The 14,872-nt window shown below is 41.0% G+C and overlaps 1 protein-coding gene across 2 annotated transcripts in view; it reads left to right on the forward strand.

Moving 5' to 3' along the window:
• Prkcq (protein kinase C theta) overlaps positions 1-14,872 on the forward strand; it is a 130,496-nt gene that overhangs the window by 49,216 nt on the left and 66,408 nt on the right. For both annotated transcript variants that reach the window (XM_057788019.1, XM_057788018.1), the window contains exons 2-4: positions 1,671-1,797; positions 6,053-6,252; positions 10,735-10,795. In XM_057788019.1, coding sequence (XP_057644002.1) covers positions 1,680-1,797; positions 6,053-6,252; positions 10,735-10,795 — 379 coding nt within the window. In that variant the 5' untranslated portion in view covers positions 1,671-1,679. The remainder of the gene's footprint in view (positions 1-1,670; positions 1,798-6,052; positions 6,253-10,734; positions 10,796-14,872) is intronic.

Here is a 14,872-nt window from a genome sequence, read left to right on the forward strand (position 1 = left end):
TTCTTACCTTTACTATGAGCAAGAGCACGAAGTGAGGAAACAAGGATGCTGCTTTGTTACTGATACTAGATGATAGCTTCAGACCTACGGGAATTTAAGAAGAAGCAGGTGGGAAAAGAAAAGGGAACCAGGCGGTGGTGGCGCACGCCTTTAATCCCAGCACTCGGGAGGCAGACGCAGGCGGATCTCTGTGAGTTCGAGGCCAGCCTGGTCTACAAGAGCTAGTTCCAGGACAGGAACCAAAAGCTACGGAGAAACCCTGTCTCGAAAAAATCAAAAAAAAAAAAAAAAAAAAAAAAAAAGGGAGAGCTGGGGAGACAGGCTGAATAGTTCAAGCACTTGCCTGACAAGTGCAAAGACAGGAGCTCAAATCGCCAGCACCTGCATGGATGCTAGGCAAGCGTGGCAATAGCCTGCAATCCTAACACTCAAGATGCAGGGGCAGGGATCCTGGGACAAGCCAGTAAACTAGAATTGCAGGAATTCACAAGCTCGGGTTGAGCCAGAGACCCTCCATCAACAAATAAAGTAGCGAGTGATCAAAAAAGACACCCATGTCAACTAGGCCGCCACATGCACATGCTCACACAAGTACATGTACCCACACATACACACATATACGCTCATCGCTCACACACATATATACATGCAGGGAAACATAAAGGAAAAGGTGTTTAATTGAGGAAAGTGGCAGAGCAAGCAGAGATGGAGCTAGCTGCAGGTGAAGATGCAGGCTTAGGGTGTCAATGAGATGGTGCAGCCGTAAAGAGCATACGCTGTTCTTGCGGAGGACCAGAGGTGGGTTCCCCATCACATGGGATGGCTCACAGCTGCCTGTATCTCCAACTCCGGGTGTTCAGCAATGGCTTCTGGCTTCCTTGGCTATGTGCATGCGTTCATACATACACACAGATGCACAAGTAAATAAAATCATACATCTTTTAAAACTTAAAAAAAGAATCACACCAACTGTTGAAACCTGTTGCCAACACTGTGGTGATTTCCTTGTAAAGCTCTGAGGAATCATATTAGGAACCCTGGCCTTTATGAGGTCCTTTGCCTTTAGGGTGAGGCACAACCAGAAAATGGTCAATGGCTTGGAGGTTTTTAAGGTGGTTCGTAACATTCAGTAGTTTAATTGCTTGTGTCTGTATGTGCGTGTGTTCGTCTCTGACAAGAGCAAACCATATTGAAAATATCCAGAGTAAATACGGATCAGCTGCTAACTGCTGAGAGCCAATTCCATGACCCACAGAAATAGACTACGTAAGAATGTTGTGGTGTCATATTTACTGGCGTGACTAAAATAGGCACGGTCTTCACAAACTCATTTTCTGCTTTCTGTGCTTTGGGCACCTACTTGAAGAAACAAAAAGTTGGAAAATGTTTGCCTTGCTGTGCAGCTATCGACCGTGACTGAGCAAAATGAACCCTTATTTCTCACTACTGAGGTTAGCCACAGGCTTTCCAAAGACCTCCAAAGCCTTTGCAGTTAAAGACCCAGCAGTGTGCTTCTCAGAGGAGGAAATAAACACATTTGTTCAGATGGATAACAGACCTATTGGGAGTGCTGGCTATCCGCGATAAGACACTAAGTGGGGATGGAATACTAAAAATAATTTGTCTTAGGGACCTGTAAATACAGCCTTTGTCTTCTGTTACTTTTCTAGGGAACAACCATGTCACCATTTCTTCGAATTGGTTTATCCAACTTTGACTGTGGTACCTGCCAGTCTTGTCAGGGTGAGGCCGTGAACCCCTACTGTGCTGTGCTTGTCAAAGAGTATGTGGAATCAGGTAAGTTAATTGAGGTCAGGGTGGGGGAGGGAGAAGAGGGGGTGGTGGCTAGGTTAAACAAGCCTGTGGGAGAGAAGACCTTCCTCGTCCTCCCAGGACATCTGATGGAACTGAATTTCACAGTTTAGGATGCTGGTACCCAGCAAAGACTGAAGACTTTCTTAAGGACCCAGGTTTAGTGATGGATTCTGACCAGATCTATTTCACTGTATCATTTTCCCCACGTGAACAGAGATAAGGAAAGTATCAAGTTGGGGAAATTAGACAAGGGGCTAATGGAGAGGAAATCTAGTAAGGTGGAGTAGATTATGTATTGCCTGTGCTAACAACTCCTTGTTTTCAATGACTACAGATAAAGTCTGTCTAATCCTAGATCTTGGGATTAACTCTAAAGATTGCTGTGTCACTGCCTTCCCTGAGAAAGTTAGGAAGGAGTCAGCTAGAATTCTACATGAATAAAAGAATATTTCTGTTTTATTAACTGTGATTATATACAGGCAATACATGAGGAGGAGGAAATTGGAGACATGTCCCTAAGATTGATTTTGTGAGTTTAGACAGCTCTGTCAAAACAATCCCATTGGGTAAAGAATCCCTTGGTGATTATACCCTTTGTTTCCCACTTGATCCACACCTCTTCATTTCAGTATTCTTAAGTCTCTTCCAAAGGAAAGGAAGGAAGCTATTTATCCCCAGACCTTCCCAGCCTTCCTGCCTTCTTCTGTATTCCTGCATGCAGAAGGATAGTTATATAGGCTGTATCTCAATCAGTTACACACACACACACACACACACACACACACACACTGATGGAGAGTCACTGTGAAAGCCCTGGGGATAGAGCAGACAGAAAATCACTCAGTGTCTACATAGAGGACCCTTCTTCAGACTTTGCAGGCTCACAGAGGAAGGCAGGTGATGGGCAGTTAAGGTGTGATGACTAGCAATGGGGGCTGAGAAGATAAAGCAAGGCAAGAGGGGAAAGGGGCAGAGAAGCGAGCATTATTCTCAATGGAATGGCCCTAGAATGGTCTCTTCCGGAGGCTGGGAACATCTGTGGATACGAGAAGAAACCGAGGCATGCACTGAGTGCCTCTCACTAGATGCTGAAAATGCCGAATTCTGGGACTCCAAATTTTATCATGCTGGGTGCCCCACCCCCACCTCCCTTCAAGCTCCCTTCCTCTCACTAGTGCATCAAAGCCTAGGGGACTGTCTGGATGCTCTTGATTTCTCTTCCACCCAGACTCCTCCACTGTCTTAAAAGTGAAAATGCCGCTTGCTTCCACCTAAACTCTTGCAAATGTCACAGACATCTTTGAAGTGTAAAATGGCTGAGTCTTTTCAAAGCTGCTTTTGACTTAATGGGTCTTGTGGATCTGGCCCTCTTTCCAGCCTCAGGTCTCACTGGCATTTGCCTCCTGCCCATCTTTCTCTTTTTTTCTTGTCTTTTCTTTTTTTCCCTTTCCTCTTCTTTGGGCCTGCTTTTGAACTTGATCTCAGCCATATGGACCAAGAGACCCTGTCAGAAAAAAAAAATGCAACAAAACTGTTTTCCCAACAGATTAGTCAGTGGGATTTGGATATTTATTTTTTTATTTTTGTTCAGGTTACATTCTGAAAAGAAATCGCTCTAGATATTACCTAAGATTCCTTTTCCAGAATTTAAACAGCTTGCCATATTTAGGGTGTGAGGTTGCATTTTTCACGTTGAGTCAGGGGAACAGGAGCACACAGGAAACAGTGCTGTCAGCCTGGGACCCTTTGGAAACATCAGCCCTTGCTGGACACACATAGACAGGCATGCTGGTTAATTTTACCTATCAATTTGATAGTCTAGAATCACCTGGGAAGAGCACCTTAGTGAGGAATTACCTAGATTATGTTGACCTGTGTGCAGTCTTTGAGGAATTATCTTAACTGTTAATTGACGTAGGAACACCCAGTCCATTTGAGGGGCACCATTCCCTAGGCAGAGGTCCACGAACAGGAGAACGCTAGTCAGAAACAGGCGATCAAACAAGTAGGCTTGCAAGAATCTATTTCTCTTGCTCTTGATCGTTGTGCTAAGACTAGCTGCTTGAGTTCCCTCTTAGTGATAGACTGCAGCCTGGGATTTGACCCAAATACGCCCTTTCTTCCCTAAGTTGCTTTCTGGCAGGGTGTTTTAGCACAGCAACAGAGATGAAACTGCAACAACAGGATTCTGAGTTCTGGTCTATGTTTTGGGTCATTCTTAACCTAGTGCCTGACTCCTGGATGCCTGCCCTTCTCTGAGCATGAAGAATGGCTATAGTGAAAAGGAATAATTTAATAGGGAAGCTTAGAGAATATGATAAATAATATCATTGTTAATTTTCAAAGAACCCAATCTATCTTTTTTTTTTTAACCTAACCATAAAAATCTCCACCTCCTTTTACGGAAACTCATGAGTTCCCAACCCCAAACTGGAGAGCTATTGCCAGTTGGTGGTTTCTGAGGTAGAGTGAGTCAGTTTTCTTTAAAGGTGTAACTTTTGGTATGTTGGCCAGGCCCCATTATTTGTCTCTACACCAATGTATATGGAGAATACAGAAAATTGAACTTGCTGGAGGATAGAGGAGGAGGAGGAGAAAGAGAAGGAGGAGGAAGAAGAAGGAAAAAGAAAAGGAGAAGGAGGAGGAAAAGAAAGAGAGTCAGTGTTGAGGAAACTATGTTGGGAGGAAATGGGGTGTGGAGGGTGGATCAGAAGTGAATCCGGGAGGAATTACAAAGGTGGAAACTATCATATCATAATACATTGTATTCTTGTATGAATGTCTCAAAGACTTAATGAAAATGTATATTAACATTTTAATCACCTCCTTCCTATTCAATCCTTCACAGTGTCACAGTTTATACCTCTACTGGCCATGTTTTCCTAAAGTTTGAAATTACTGCTAAACGCCCACTCTATTTAGCCTCCTGTGTTGTAAAAGAATGTCAGAATGACTTCACATTCCTACTTCAAGCAGATTTTTCTTTTGCACCACCAATGTCTCTGAATTGCTAAAGATGACATTTACTAGGCTTATTCTCAGAAGAAGCAGTCAAATACTTCTGCAGTCCTCTGCTATTGAAATGACCAAAGACTGTAAACCAGAGAAGATCTCTTGTGGGAAGATGCAACAAAATGACTTAATTCCATTTGTAAACTCTTGCCCCTGCCAGGGAGCTTCTGAGAAAGATTCTTGTAAAGAACTCAATCCGGTCATAGCTCTTGTTCCTGTGACCAGGTCCTTCACTTTCCTGCCTGTCATCATGCAAGTCTGCTGTTGGCTTTGCTGGTCCGTTTTCAGCCCTTGCCAGCCTTTGCTTAGGGAGCATCGGTACTGTAAGCTGTATCTTCAAAGATTAGAGAAGGAGGCTGAGTGCAGAGGCATGTGCTTGTGATCACAGCACTTGAGAGGCTAATGTGGGAAGATAGAAAACTCAAGGCCAACATGGGCTACATAGTGAATTTGAGACCAACCTGGGCTGTCTAGTGACACACTATCTAAAAGAAATGGGGGTGGGGAGAAGGAAGTAAGGACTCATTTGTTTCAAAAGCTATTGTTTTCGTGTGTTTGTGGCAAATAAAAATTATTTTTTTAAAAAAAATATTAAGGGATCATTTCTTATAAGTTCAACTTATGTCATTGAGCCTTTCATATAAATACAGCAGCTTTATAGGGAATTAATAGAACCAAGCTATTATAAGAAAGGAAGGTTTTAAAAGGCGTAGGTTGGGGATTTCTTTTCTTGGTTGGTGTGTTGAGAGGAGCTATGTGAGTGCAGTTGTATTTCTTGGCTTTGTGTGTGTGTAGTTTTCTGAGGCATGGTCTTGCCACAAAGCACAAATTGGCTGTGAACCCTCCATCCTCCTATCTCAGCCTCCTATGTGTTGGCGTTATAGGTGTTCACCACTATGCCTAGTAGCAAGGGACTGTTTTAAAGGTTATTTTCTCAGATGCTCACTCTCAAAGTAAAGAGAGAAAAAAAAACATTGACTGGGAAAGGAAAATTTCCAGTTTAAGTAATTCTAAGAGGGTTGCTACTTAAACTATCCATATTGGACTTATAAAATGCAATGTGTTACCTTGCATCTAACCATGTACCTGTCTTATTCTGCCCTAGACTGTCTCAGAATCATGTTCATGACAGCAATAGAAATGGCGGCCACTATTAAATGGAATTGAATTATTCTCCGGAGTTTGTAACAGAGTAATTAAAGAGACAGTATTTTTCTCTCCCTAGAAAATGGGCAGATGTACATCCAGAAAAAGCCGACCATGTACCCACCCTGGGACAGCACCTTTGATGCCCACATTAACAAGGGAAGGGTGATGCAGATCATCGTGAAGGGCAAAAATGTGGACCTCATATCGGAAACAACCGTGGAGCTCTACTCCTTGGCGGAGAGATGCCGAAAGAACAACGGAAGAACAGAAATATGGGTAAATATCAGAGCTGTGAATGGTATGAGCAGTGTGCACCCAAGCCTTGAATTTCTGACCCTTCTCCCTCCACCTCTCAAGTGCTGGGTTTAGCGGGGTATGCCACCACACACAGCTAGTATGTACCATGATGCTGGCTGTTGAGTAGCTTGAAATGCCCCTGTCATCCTTAAGGCAAGAGGACACGAGTCATGGAGAAGCAAACAGCCTATCATATACTCCTTGTGATTTGATAATTACAACGACTACTCATGAACTGAAGGGTGTATTGAAAACCTCAGATCTCTTTGTATGGAGAGAAGGATCTCAGGTTATAAATAACAGTTATTGTCTGTTACTCTTAAGGTACTCCTGGAACTAACAGACTTACCAGGAGTGAAAGGGGGTTGTTGAAGTCTCCCACTATTAATGTGTGGGGTTTAATGTATAATTTAGGCTTTTTTTGGTGGGGGTTGAGATAGGGTTTCTCTGTAGTTTTGGAGCCTGTCTGCATGACACATGACCAGGACCTTCTGGCTTTCATTGTTTCCACTGAGAAGTTAGGTGTAATTCTGACAAATCTGCTTTTATATGTTATTTGACCTTTTTCCTTTGTAGCTCTTAATATTCTTTCTTTATTCTGTATGTTTAGTGTTTTGATTATTATGTGACAAGGGGACTTTTTTTAATCAAGTCTGATGTTCTGTAAGCTTCTTGTATCTTCATATGCACATCTTTCTTTAAGTTGGGAAAGTTCTCTTATATGATTTTGTTGAATATATTTTCTGTGTTTTAAGTTGGACTTCTTCTATCCCTATTATTCTTAAGTTTGGTCTTTTTATGGTGTCCCATATTTCCTGGATATTTTATGTTAAGCTTTTGTTAGATTTAATGTTTTCTTTGACCAATGAGTCTATTTCCTCAATTGTATCTTCAGTGCTTGAGATTCTCTCTTCCATCTCTTGTATTCTGCTGTTTATGCTTGCATTTGTGGTTCCTGATCATTTTCTCATATTTTCCATTTCCAGAACTTCCTTAGATTGTGTTTTCTTTATTGTCTCTATTTTGTTTTCAAGTCTTGAATCATTTCTTTCATCTGTTTGATTGCTTTTTCTTGATTTTCTTTAAGAGATTTTTATGATTCCTTCCAATATTTCATTTGTCTTTTCCTCCATTTCTTTGAGGGAATTTTTCATTTCCTCTTAAAGGGCCTCAAACATTCTCCTAAACTTATTTTTTTAGGTCATTTTCCTCTGCATCATCTATATTTGGGTGTTCAAGTCTTGCTGTTTTAGGGCCACTAGTTTTTGTTGATGTCGTGTTGCTCTTTATGGTGTCGAGTGTGTCCTTATCTTGTCTACCCATCTTTTCCTCTGATTGGTGTAGTTGGGGCTGTGTCTCTAATGGTCAGTCTTCCAGTTGCCAGTGTATCCAAGGCTCAGATGGTTGCTCCTCACAGTGCAGTCAGGGCCATGGTTGCAGTCACTCAACGTTCCCAGAGGTTGCTTGGCACTCCTGAGTGTCACTCTGCAATCCCGGAGGTTGTTCAGGCCTACTCCTATGGAGGTTACTTGCTTGGGCCTGCTCAGGTAGAGGTCGCTGGCTCAGGCCTGCTCAGGTAGAGGTCATTGGCTCCCTAGGCAGTCACTCCCTTCTACCTGCTGTGGCTGAGGTCTCTGCCTTGGACCTACTCCAGTGGAGGTCACTGACTCAGGCCCATTCTGCAGATGTCCCTGGCTTGAACCCACTCCCACAGAGGTCTCTGACTTGGGCCTTCTCCCCGGCAGTTGCTCCCTTGTACGGAAAAATCTTCTATATAGATTGAAAGCCAGAAAAATATTTCCATATGTTTATGTCATTTATGCAAAAGTAGTAAAACTCCTTACCTTTCTACCTGCTCTAATAATTCATATTTTAGCAAGACTTCTAAAAGCTTTCAAGTTACAACTTTCACATGGGAATGATGGAAACCTAGAAATGGTGTCCTTATGTTCTTATGACCGCACATTGATTTTGTCTTCTTAAGAAAGATACATAACTCACCCTTCTGTCACTAAGTTAATATTTAAGGACAATGACATGCCAAGATTTTTTAAGGTGCCCAAGATGACATATGTTCAGGCAATGTCATTCAACAGTACACATAGAGCACCTTTCCCTCCACTTAGGGAAGAGATTGTGGCAATTCCAACTCCTGTAGACTAGCTGCTTAGACAAACAGGAAAGATTAAAGAACTGGCACGTGTTGCAGATGTTTGGTTTGGTGTGAAGGAGTTTATAAAGTCCAAGCTAATGGAGATGTGGGGCTCTGGCTGGGTCTGAAACACAGGAGATGGAAGAGATAAGTTATAGAAACCCCCCACTTTCCCGTGCCTACCTGTTTCCATGATTTTCTACTTTCCACCTAATTTATTTTGTTGAAATTAGACCTCTCTCTAATTTTTATGATAACTTACTATGATTTCTTCTCAATGAAGGAACAGATAATCAGATTTTTTTATCCTTCTGAAATAAAGTACAGACTTCATTCTCTAGCAGTTTCCCTTTCTATTTCTATCTTTTTGAAGTTGCCTTTAATTTCACACCCTGAGTTTTGGCAATTTCTCTCCTCTTCCTCCTCTTCCGTTTTGTTTTGTTCAAACAGAATTGTGTTATGTAGTCCAGGCTAGCCTTGAACTACCAGCAGTCCTCCTGCCTCAGTCTCCCAAGTGTCGGGATTGCAGGCATGCACTAGACACAAGTGTGCACTTGTAAGACTTCATCTGCAGCGTAGGATCGTTGGACGTCAGTACATAGCAGCATTCACATCCTCATATAGCCAAGTTGCATGCTTTCTGTATTTTTAAGCCTTATTTTTTTTGTTATTTCTTGCTTTACTTTCATTTCAAGAGCTCCCAGACTATTTAGAATTTATGTTTTATCTGTCAGCTGTTTTAAAATTGATTTTTTTTAATTTAACAACCACAACAAAAAGATTTTCTCAAATTTGTCGTTCATACCCATCTTGGCTACAAATGACACATTGGTACTCCCTTTGTGTCCCCACAGTTGCTAGTATCGGCAAGGTTTTTCCCAGGCACTCCCGGGGCTTTATAGACATGACTTTCCAATGGCTTGCTGACTTAATTTCCTTCATCACCAGTGCTTTCTGAATGTTGATAATTCCGTGGTGACCAAGTTTCACAGTTTCCTTTGAAAATGGGTCTCAAATTCCCCCTCTTTGTTCTGTTTTTGCCTCCATTTTTACTACCAGAGATTAGAAAATGATAGTGTTAATTCTTATGGTCTAAAGCACTTCTCTTTACATTAATCAGTTTAAGTTTGCATGAGAGTTTATAGCTATTCCAAAAACATAGCTTTATTACATCACAAAACTCTGATGGCAGGGGTACTGCCATTTGTCAGTCTTTCAGAGTTCATTGAAGATTTGGTGATTTGCACAAGGTCACACAGCTGAGAAATGGTCCCTCAATGCTTTGAAATTTAACTCTGGGGTCAACAGAACAGTTCCTGCTGTCTCTCCCTTAGTACAGGCAACCGCTGCTGTGATGATCAATAATGAGTCACTTTAAAGTCATGTCTTAATCTATTTATTCCACTAATGACATAGTATGATGGTTTTACATGTATCATATATGTATAGGTGTTTATATACATGCATACATATATTCAAATACATGTGTATATAAATATTTACATAGATAAAGAAAGATCTATTTCCCTCCTGTGTATGCTACATTACACGGTATTCTGAATAAGTCTTAAAATGGCACTTTGCTCTTCTGTCTTCTGTATGATACTGTCCATAAGTTGTATATATACATATAGTACTCGAATAATTATAATAATATATAGAATATATAAGTACCATGCATGTACTTTTTCTAAAATATATGTCAGATAATTTAGTAATTTAAAAACTATTCACATATGCATATATAATATATATAACATATATAAAACTTTAAAGAATCACCTAATTAAATTTTCCTTTAGTCATTTTACAAATGCTTGTAATAGAAAAAGGATACTCCATGAATTATACCCTGATCTACCTAGATGTGTAGCCCACAAAGTAAGCCAAAGAAAGCCCCTCAGAGCAGGATTATCTTACTCCCTAGGACCTACTTCTTCCCACGTGATCAAGGCTGGGCATCCAGGATACTTCTGTCATGATTAATATCTGGGGCTAAGCTCTTATGCTCTTCAGGTAAACACCCTGCAGGAAAACAGATTCCGTTTTTGAATCTTCTTTCTTCTGTCAATTTTGAACCTCAAGTGAAATAAATGAATTGCCAAGACATTCCATAAAAGGCCAGCCACTGTCCCAGGTGCTGCACAGTTCTGATAATAATGGGCACGGTGATGATGAACTTGCATGGAGAAGAGCCAAGATCTCCTCTCTAGCGGAAATCTGCCATCAGTCACGCAGCTAGTTAAGAGGTCCTTGAGCCAGGGCTGGCTTCCCATTCTGACGATGTTTTTTCTCCTTCTCTCTCCCAGTTAGAGCTGAAACCTCAAGGCCGAATGCTAATGAATGCAAGATACTTTCTGGAAATGAGCGGCAAGTGACATTTCTCTTCCTGTTTGGGGGTGAGGAGGGTATAGCCTGTTCAGCGAAGGCTCGTTTTGCTTCTGCAATATCCTAGAAAAGAGAAATGCAAAACATTCTATTAAAATTCTCAATGGTGCTCAGGCAGGAATTGAAAACAACTGCCCAGACCAGACAAACGTAGAGTAAACATAAACACATGGTCGTAGTATAAATGTAAACATAAAACATTCGCGAAGCTGGTCTATAAATGGTGTAAATTCACAAGCCTGGTGCTTTCATAGTCTCTCTATTTTAGTTTGGGAATTTACTCTGAATACAAAAGGCTGCTCCTGCATTGCTGTGTGTAAACACATTGCCTGTTTATAAATGGTGTTCTATACCCAGCATTCCACTGGCCTATAATATGAAATAAGAAACTGAAAATATCTTCTGTAAAGCTAGTATCAAATGCAAAGGCCTAAAGTTAGTCACCTCACATCCTCTTAGGAATAAGGAAGGAAAAAAAATGCATGGCCAAAGAGTTTCAGTTCCGTGTCTCACATAAACCCGAATGGCAGAAGGTAAGCTTAGAAGCACCGTGGATACACTGGGTGCTGGGACAGTCGGGCAGTACTGTCTCTGTGAATTGAGTGCTACTCTTGATAAAAAATCCTAGGCCACACAATAAGCATGTGAGCTAAACAACAATAAACTATGTTTAGTAAATTATTCTTACTTCAGGTTCAGTATCACTTATCCAAAAATGCTTAAGACCAGAAAGATTTCAGATTTTGAATTATTTAGGGAATTGGGGGTATTTGTTATTTGGGGATTTAAATCCAAGTCTGAACAGAATATTCTTTTATATTTCATATAAGTGTTACACACCAACCTGAAGATAATGTTATACACTATTTCAAATCATTTTGTGCATGAGGCAATGCTTTATGGCAAAGAAATTTTTAGTTGTGGATCTTATCTGTGCTCAAAATATATTTAGCATTTTGGATTTTGGACTTTAGGATTCAGGATGCTCAAATTATAGCAACACAAAATGAGTTTTAGTTCAGATATTTACACTGCTTTATTTAACATATGTAAGTCCTAATATGCCCAGACTCAAATAGTATTATAAGACAAACAGGGAAAACTTGCACACTTACCAGGTGTTTGGAAATCTTGAGGCATGGTTATTAGACATTTTAGGTCTGCTAATGAGATTATAACTGTGTGCTTTATTTTTATCATTGTTATGAAAAAATTAAGGAAGAATTTGTTTGGGCTCAAAATTGAAGAGATACAGTCAACCATGGGGGAGGGGGGATCGTGGCAGCCAAACCACAACGCTGTGCAGATTCTAGCTCATTGGTAACTAAGTCCAAGTCACCAATAACATAGCAGTTCACATTAAGGAAAGAGATAAAGCACTCCCCCCTTGGAGTTGTTTCATTAAGAGCAGGTCTGGATTTGAATTCCACACTTCATGCTTCCTGTGTCTTCCATCTTAATCTGTACCTACCTGAAGGCTGTCTTGTGGATATGTCCCTGTGTCTGTGTATGTGCGTGTGTATGTGTGTGTGTGTGGTATGTATTGTGTTTGCGTCTGTACATGCCTTACGTGTCTGTATGTATGAATGGTATCTGCCTGGGTGGCTGGGTGGTGTGCTGTCTGTCTCTAACAACGGGCCTCTTTCTGTCTTTAATGAGCAGCATAGAAATCATCACATGGGGAAGGAATGGGATACTTTACAGAATCTTTAACAGTTTTAGAGAAGATTAAATCACTGACTGCAACTGATCCCAGCTAGCGCAGACCACAAACATTATTATTTATCAACCAATATCCATTAATGGTCGTTTTCAACTTTTATGGTGGATTTTGGGAATTTGCTTTCCACTTCTTTATTTGCTGCTTTCAGCCAATGTGCTGATCCACATATATTATTCTGGGACAAGAAGAGTATGTAACTTTTAATTGTAACGATGCTTTAGATTAGGTTCTAAAAGTTGATAGTGTGGGAAATCCGAGGCAGGTAAGTTTGATTGTTGGTTATTCTTTGAAAGGCAGTTTAAACAAAGAGGCTGTGTGCACAGTAGGACATCAATCTTCAGTGACCTCATGGTGTGTTAACTCTGGCTGTGAGGTCCAGCAAAAGTTCCAATCTCTTACAAAGTAAGAGGTATTTTCAAAGTGTGGTATTGTCACACAGGCAGGTGATCACTCCGTGCCTTGAGTCAGGAAGCAGAGAGATGAATGTGAGTGTTCCATTTGATGCTGGTGCTCATCTTGCTACTTATTTTTTTTTTCTCTTTTCATTCATCTGGGAGCCCAGGCTATGAGATGGTATGGCCCATCTTCCCTCCTCAGCAAAAGCTCTCCAGAAACACCTTCAAGGGCATTCTCAGAGGTGTGCCTCTTAGATGACGCCAAATCTAGCCACATTGACAGTGAAGACTAACCAGAACAAGTTCATCCCCATCCACTTAAGACCCTAAACATCCCTTTAATCTAGAACATTGTTCCTGACCTCCCAAAAGCCCATAGCCATCTCATAATGCACTTAGTTCATCTCCAAAAGCCCCTCAGTCTTAATAGTTCTAAGGCAATTCAAAAATCCCAAAGTCCAATCTCTCCTGAGAATCAAAACAATCTCTTAATTATGAACTCCTGTAAAATCAAAAGGCAACTTATATACTTACAATATATACAATGACATAGAGTAAACATTCTCATCCTAAAAGAGATTTAGTGATGTAGCAAAGAAATAACAAGACTTAAACTCAGCAAGGGAAATAAATTATTTTTTCATGCAGCTCCATTAAGTGGCAGCATCTGGGCTCAAATGGCCCTTCCCATTAATTCTGTTGCCTGTACATATGATCTGTCTTGGCCTGGTTCTATTCCATGCCTGTTGCTTTCCTTAGCAGACATCCGACAATTCTGGTATTTCCAACATCCTGGAGTCTCTGTTTCAACTTAGGATTCATCATCAATGCTTCATAAAATGGGCTCTTGGGACTTCCTTACAGGGAATCCAACCCTGTCACTGATTGTCAGGCCTTGGTGTCTTTCTGGAACCTTGGAGTAATCCTCCATGATCCCATAGTTCTTGCGTGCCTACAAACGCAGCATCACGTCAATGATACTGACAAATATTATTGTTTGAAATGTAATCTGGCTCCTTCTACTCCAGCTTTTATGGTCTCTGTGTACCTTTTGCAAGCCAAACTGATAAAACACTTGCCTAGGCAGTTGTTTTCCAACGGGGAACCCCTTCATCAGCATTCTCTGTGCATGTTCTCTCCTTTCAAGTGAGTTTAGATTTTTCACAAGCTAATGGGCTGATAGGGTCTAGCTGGGCAGGGGCAGAGGTGTATATCTTTCCATTATTCCAGTATGAGCCCCGGGGCAGCATTTGTTGAACCACCTCTTACGTATTTAACTTTATGACTAGATTATAAGCTAGGCAATATAAGCAGAAATACATGATAATTGGATGGCTTGGTTGTGTTCCCATTCAGTAGCTTTCAATTTCTTTTGGTTCCTAGATAATAGCTCTTTCAAAGGCCTATTTACCTTCTAACAAGCTCACAGCTCTTGTTTTCTTGGGATATCTCACCCTTATTTTTATCCTGAAGGTTGACCTTGGCCCAGGGTAACTGATGGCAACTTCGCCTCTGCCTGTGTGCTTTAGGATGCAGCTGTTTTCTCTTCCTGTTCCTCTGTCTCACGCTTCATCCCTGGCAGCTCTGCACCATCAATACACTTCCTCTCTAATGTCAACTTTCCCTTTTCTCTGTGGTTTCCTCCTATTTGCTGAGAAGGCCTATATTAAGCCTTCTTTTCCTAGCTTGAAAAATACATATATTAACCTTTTGCCTTTCTGGGTATTTCTTTTCTCTTTCCCTGCTGTGACATTTCTGTTCTATTCATTTTTTTTTTCTTTTCTTAAGACACGATGTCAGATGGCCTGACTGACTTGATATATACTTGAAGATGACCTTCAACTCCTCATCTTCATGCCTCCACCTCCTGAGTGCTAGGACAGGACCAGAGGCGTACATCACTCTACTGGTGTTATGTACAGTGAGAATATAACCTATATC

The sequence above is a fragment of the Chionomys nivalis genome, chromosome 13, assembly GCF_950005125.1.
Source record: "Chionomys nivalis chromosome 13, mChiNiv1.1, whole genome shotgun sequence".
Lineage (NCBI taxonomy): Eukaryota > Metazoa > Chordata > Mammalia > Rodentia > Cricetidae > Chionomys > Chionomys nivalis.